The following is a 6,569-nucleotide window of genomic DNA, read 5'->3' as shown; positions in this document are numbered from 1 at the left end:
AAACAAAACATTGGTATAGGTCAAAAAATCTAAGGCTAATAAAATACCTGCAAATTAGTGGATTAGGATGACAAAGATACCCCGTTTTGCCAGAAGACATTTGAAGTGTTGTTCGTGAGCACCTACGAAGGGCCGCACCTCCGATTAACGCTGGCTACGTACGGTTTCAAAGTTCAACATGCATACAAGGCCAGCTTGTTTCCCCAGTGTCGATGTTTACACACTGCAGAAAGTACCCAGTTGAGGCCAAGTCGACCTAGGAAAGATCCAGGCCTGGTCCAGATAATTGGCACTCGTTATGGCCGCAAGTGGGAATCGAACCCGGGTCGGGTTCATTGCGCCGCACGCGAACCACTCCACTGCCCCTCCCTCACACACACACACGCGTACACGCACAAAAAGACAAAGATCCCAGATATAGTCCAGCCGCCTTTATCTCCCCAGTAGTGTTTTTATGCATTGCACCAGGTACTCATTTGAGGCTGAGTCAACCTAGGGGAGGCCCAAGTTGGGCTCAGATAATCGTCACTGATGTTGGCCGTGAGCAGGAATCGAACTCGGGTCGCCAGGTTCGTAGCACAGCGCGCTAACTGCTACACTGCCGCTCCTCACACACACACACGAGCAGCAAGGCAGGCGCACGCAAAGACTGTGTGAAGAAGCCGACGGTTTTATTGAGGGCGATGGTGGTGGAGGTTGGGGGGGGGGAGAAGGCCTCACTAGGCCTTGACCGCGAACTTCCTCATGGGGAAGAGGCGCGTCTTGCGCTCCTGCTTCTTGGTGCGCAGGGCCTCCTCGTGCTTGCTGAGGCGCCGTCGCATGGCGCGCGTCTTCTTGGGCCGCAGGTCCAGCGGCTTGTACTTCTTGCCCTGCTCGCGCACGCACACAATCATGTCATCAAGGGAGGCAATGCTCTTGTGGTTTGGTTTAATTACACTGTTGCTGAGCAGAGGCCAATCATGTCATGTGACCAGCAACAAACAGCACTTTTAAAGTTGTGATGGATAAGCGTGAAACACATTTCTTAAAATTGAGTAAGATTGTCATTCGAACTTATGAAGAGGGATGATGGCAGGGAATTCCAAGTGGAGCAGTGCAAGGGAAGAGGCAGCAAGAGGAAGGAGTGTCGCGGTGACCTGCCGTGTGGTGGTTGGACTCCGTGTGGTGGATCAGACGAACTCAATGCCGGGTGGACCCAATTCTCAACACGGGTGGAGGAATCAGCGAGCGGAGTTCCCGGGAACAGTAACCACGGCCGTAGCAAAGGAAGAGTGATAAGCGGGCCACTGACCGCTGCTGGCGAGCGAGTGACCGGACTAAATCATCGAGTGCTTGGCCCTGCACAATCCCTGCCTGCAGTGAGTTGGCAGCCAACTGAGGGACAACAGAGCGCTCGAAGGGGTGGTGTGTGACCAGAAGCAGCACGCTGGAAAGCTTCTTCAGGAACACAAAAAAAGTTGTTCCTAAAGAAGCTTGCACAGCATGTGGAGTTAAACGTTGGACTTCCCGACAACAAACTGAAAATGCACGGAGAGGGCTCTGTGCAGGAGGCGCCCGGTGCCCCCTCCACGTCGAGTTAAAACGCGCACCGCACCCAAGCGGCACCGGAGCACGTGAGGGGGGCCGGCTGATCGGGGGATTTAATAGAAGCGGTCAAACGGAGCGGGCAACGTCGTTCGTGTTAACACGCGCCGGCACGGGGTGGCACGCGGGTGCGGCGATGGGGCTGAAACAGCGATTCCCCCGTTGGTTCAGCTTGTGGCACGATGAATCGTGTTTACAGCGACACATTACGAGCCCGAGTAAAGTTCTGCTTGTTAAGCTCGGTGCTGGGCACAAGAGCTGTAAACGTGATGCAGGCAAGCATCACGTTTACAGTTCCACGACTCCTCTTGCTGCACGTGGCTCGGCGAGAGGCAACTCGGAGCTCTGCATCCACGCGAGAGCCAGGCGACCGCTTCACGAAAGGCCCAGCAAAGTGCCGCTGTTGCCGCCGCTTCCGTGGAAATTGTAAAGTTCGCAGCGGTTGCAACGCGCCCGATGCTTTTGTCAGGGCCACACACGTCAAGGTGGTGACCAGATCTGGCTATGGCTGCGGGGACCACGTGCGCCGTCGTGGCGGGGGAAGGGTGGCCCAAGGGGGCCGAGTGTCCCTCCCTTGGCTGGGATGGCAGCAGAGCACAGCAGCAATGCTCGCCATGGCGCTTTGGCTGCAGAGCCACGTGGATTCACGATCCTTCACCGCCCCCTTGTGGCTATACTCAATTATTCACCTCTACCAACTTCCAACTCAAACCCAACTCTCAGAACTTGAAACGTCACAATTTAATTCAGGAATGGATTTTACAAAACAATCTTGGTTACACCGTCTTGGTGCATGTGCGTCTAATTTCTGACGTCTAACCTATGTACTGCCGGTCAGCGTGACGTGACGAAGCCTTTAATTTGGGTGTCAATGGATGTTGCGGCCTGGCTGCTCTCTAGCGGGCACCACGTGGCCCCGCACACCCCGAGGGACGTGTTGCTTGCGTTATGGATTATTTGGTTACAGGCTCACACAACTATACAGTGGGTTCAAACACGCAGAATGAGAACCAATATTGCCTAAACTTATTCCCCTCCTGAGTAGGAATTGGTAAAAACAGCTCAACGACGGCTCGGCACCTGGACGCTCTCTCGCCGTGGCACGCGCCTTGTGCGCCACCGTGGATTACGGATCTTATGCCATCCTCCTTACGAGCTTACAGTGCATCCATCATCGCATTAGAGTTGGGGACAGCGCCTTAGCGGTGACGCACGCCGCACCGCCGTGGCCCGGTGGCGAAGACGTTAACCGGGGTGACTGGGGGGGGGGGGGGAGATTCGGCGGGGCGGCACGTTCGGGGTGGCCGACCACGGTAGGGACCAATTATAGTCAAGGGCAGTCAGGTCAGAGGGACGCAACGGCATAGAGCAGCCAGGTCTGCAACAATCAGTATTTTGTAATTTCCTTCAAATGTTATGACGACCAGGGCTATCAGACGTCACAAGTAGAAACACCGACTGGCACGGAGCAGTGCAATCCTGTTCTCGACGACGGCTTGGAAAAGCGGATTTCGCCGTCACCACGAAAATCCCGACATGTGAGCAGCAGAGGGCACTTGAAGGAATCTCAGTGATAGCTCTCCGATATCCAGCTACACGAGAGCCATGTTCGTCGCTTGACAGTCAAGTAGTTATTTTTCTAAGAGCTGGAATTCGGTCAACTGAACTGCATAAGAAACCGAGATTGGATTCCAGGACCTTAGCGGTGCCGGCTCGGTGCTCTGACCTCCAAGCCACTCGGCCACCTCGGTTCTCTTCAGACGGGTGGGAGGGTCATGCCTACAGGAGGTGGAGCGGTTGCGCTGCGTCTGGGGGGGGGGGGTGGCGCCCTCTAGTGGCTAGAGCCACGTGGTTGCCGCTCACCTTGTAGAACTTGCGCAGGTTCTCCTTCTGGGTCTGGTTGATCACCGTGAGCACACGGGCGATGGACTTGCGCACCACGCGGCTGAGGAGAAAGGAGACGCGCACACACGGGACATCAGCACCGCAGGGCACCCCGGGGGGCACCACGGCACCAGGAAGATGCGAGACGCCGGGCGATGGAAAGAGCCCCGAGACCGCCATGCGGCTACGCGGGTTTTTCTGTTGTGTGCGGCTGTGTGCGGTGTACAGCTGTGGCGATGTGGTTTATTTGGTTGTAGCTGGTGTGTGGTGCAGTGCTCATATTGTGGCAGTGGGCCGTTGTTTACGGTTTGGTGGAGGTGGTGTGCGGATAAATATGCTGTGCGATAGAAGGGTGCAGTTGTGTGGTGTGCGGATAAATATGCTGTGCGATAGAAGGGTGCAGTTGTGCGATAGAAGGGCGCAGTTGTGCGATAGAAGGGCGCAGTTGTGCGATAGAAGGGTGCAGTTGTGCGATAGGAGGGTGCAGTTGTGCGATAGGAGGGTGCAGTTGTGCGATAGAAGGGTGCAGTTGTGTGGTGTGCGACGCTTGTGCGGAAGCAGCTACGGAGTACAAGGCTGAGCGTGACGTGCGGCCGCGATGCGGTGTGTGGTAGCAGCTGTGTGGGTGCACGCTAGAGGTACACGACTGTTACGTGGGTGCTGCCAGGTCGTGCGAGGTAGGGATATGTGGTTCCTGTACAAAGCAGCTAGGCATTATGTGGTTATAATGCACAGTAGAGTGTGTGGTTATAGTGTAGAGTACAATGTGTGGTTATAGTGTACAGTGTGGTTGTGGTGTACAGTAGTCGTGTGCTGTGCGGTAGAGGTGCAAAGTAGCTATGCATGGTGGTGTGCTGTAGTGGCATGCAGTAGCTGTGCGCGCCGTGGTTGTGGAGCATGGTAGCTGTGTGGTTGTGGCAGCAGAGCGGTGTAGTCGTGCAATGCGGTAGTGCAGTGCGGTTGTGCAGTGCGGTTGTGCAGTGCGGTTGTGCAGTGCGGTAGTGGTCGTGCAATGCGGTAGTGCAGTGCGGTAGTGGTAGTGCAGTGCGGTAGTGCAGTGCGGTAGTGCAATGCGGTAGTGCAGTGCGGTAGTGCAGTGCGGTAGAGCAGTGCGGTAGAGCAGTGCGGTAGTGCAGTGCGGTAGTGGGGGTCTCACATCTTGGAGAGCTTGTTGGCCGCGCCGCCCGTCACCTTGGCGACACGCAGCTGGGACAGCTCCTCCTTGAGCTCCTCCAGCTGCTTCAGCAGCTCCTCCTTCTTCTTGCCGCGAAGCTCGTGAGCCTTAATCTTACCCTGAAGCAGCAGCAGGAGCAGCACGCACCACACACACAAGGCGCCCGTCATCAACGCGCACTGGCACGCGTAACACTCGCATGTATCACGCAGTGCTACACGCGACAAACCAGCAACGCACACCAACACACATCACACCAACACACATCACACCAACACACATCACACCACACCAACACACATCACACCAACACACATCACACCACCACACCAACACATCACACCACACCAACACACATCACACCAACACACATCACACCACCACACATCACACCAACACTCCACCACACCACACATCACACCAACACACATCACACCAACACACATCACACCAACACACATCACACCAACATACATCACACCAACACACATCACACCAACACACATCACACCAACACACATCACACCAACGGCGCGCACCAGCACAGACAACTCCAACAGCGGACATCTCAAACAGTGCAGTTCACATTAAATAAAATTCCTATTACACGTGGGATAGAACTACGTAAAGCGTGGCTTATCGATTGAATAAGTCACTGGTTCGATACGTACACGACGAATACGACAGCACCACCGTCACCATCCCCATGTGGACGGTGTCGTCGGGTTCGACCCACTTTGTTTAATGAGCAGCACTCCCGCAACGAGAAACTTTACAGTTTATTTCTCGACCGCAGTCCTAAGTGGTTGCTGACAAGAGGTCCACTTTAAAAAAAATCTAACTACAGTATATGAATAACACGCTTCTTTTTAAAGTGTGAAATGTTGATTATTATGCGTTATATCGTGTCGGTACACAATGCCAATTCATCAATTATAACCCTCCACCACCCGACAGAGCCAATCGACTCAATATTAAATGTTTACATATCAATGTGGAATGTTCATCTGAAACCGCGAAGCCGCCTCCCAGGAGGCAACTTAACATCGCTCGCGGCGGGGATCGCGCACCGAGGCAGCGACTCCCCCCGCGGGCCCCGCAAACACCAGCAGCAGCACAACGCGGTCAGCACCAGCAGCACCCCAAGAGCACACGCCAGGAGATCAACTCGTGAGGCCGTGGCCTTTGTCAGGAGATTAACTCGTGAGGCCGTGGCTCACGCAAAGCCCCACTACCCCGCCACCATCATTCCTCAGCAAAACAACTCTCACCCTCGCCACCACTCTCCCTCGTCACATCTAATCCCCATTTACCGGCTCTCGAAATTAACCCCGAAATCGTTTCCTTCTTCACCACGTCCTCGTCAAACGCACGAGAGTTTACGGACGCGGCCTCCACTCGCAGGCCGCATCCTCGCCCAACAAATAACCACAAGACGGAGCCTCATCCGCCCGCAGAACCCGGCGCCCCACATCGAGGGACCTCTGTTCCACATCCCCGCACGCCCCGCGGGGCCCGCTGGCCGCGGTGGCCGCCGATGTTCGCGGATTCTCGCTGCCCCGCAAACCCAACTCACCATGGCGGCTCCGGTGGGAGAGAGAGAGAGAGGCGGGGTCACGGCGCGCGTAACCGCGTCCGGGTCACCGGGTGATACCAAATGTGGGTTAGCGGGGGGAGGGGGGCTGGGCGCTAATGGTATTGCCCTGTAGTGGGCGTGGCGAGGCGTGGGCGTGGCATGCCCATATATGGGCGTAAGCGGTCGGGGAGGGGGGGAAGGCGCGCTAATGGTATCGCCCAATGACGGTAATTGCCAATGGAAACGCTGCTGGCCATTCAGAATCAGAATATTTATTTATGCTGGATGAATCCGATGAGCTGTAAAGCTCTTCTTCACATATGTCGAGTTGGGGCGGGTAATAATGTTACA

The 6,569-nt window shown here is 55.5% G+C and overlaps 1 protein-coding gene across 1 annotated transcript; it reads right to left on the bottom strand.

Annotated features, from left to right (window-relative positions):
* Positions 1 to 650: 650 nt before the first annotated feature.
* Positions 651 to 6,333, bottom strand: RPL35 (ribosomal protein L35). The gene is made up of 4 exons (XM_078603154.1): positions 6,219 to 6,333; positions 4,625 to 4,761; positions 3,448 to 3,529; positions 651 to 869 (listed from the first exon to the last, which is right to left on the bottom strand). Exons 1-4 carry the CDS (start codon positions 6,219 to 6,221, stop codon positions 720 to 722), a joined length of 372 nt encoding a protein of 123 aa, XP_078459280.1. The 5' UTR covers positions 6,222 to 6,333; the 3' UTR covers positions 651 to 719.
* Between the last annotated feature and the right edge of the window lie 236 nt (positions 6,334 to 6,569).

The sequence above is a fragment of the Lampetra planeri genome, chromosome 20 (assembly GCF_965212315.1).
Source record: "Lampetra planeri chromosome 20, kcLamPlan1.2.h2, whole genome shotgun sequence".
NCBI lineage: Eukaryota > Metazoa > Chordata > Hyperoartia > Petromyzontiformes > Petromyzontidae > Lampetra > Lampetra planeri.
This window is presented reverse-complemented; position numbering and strand designations above follow the sequence as displayed.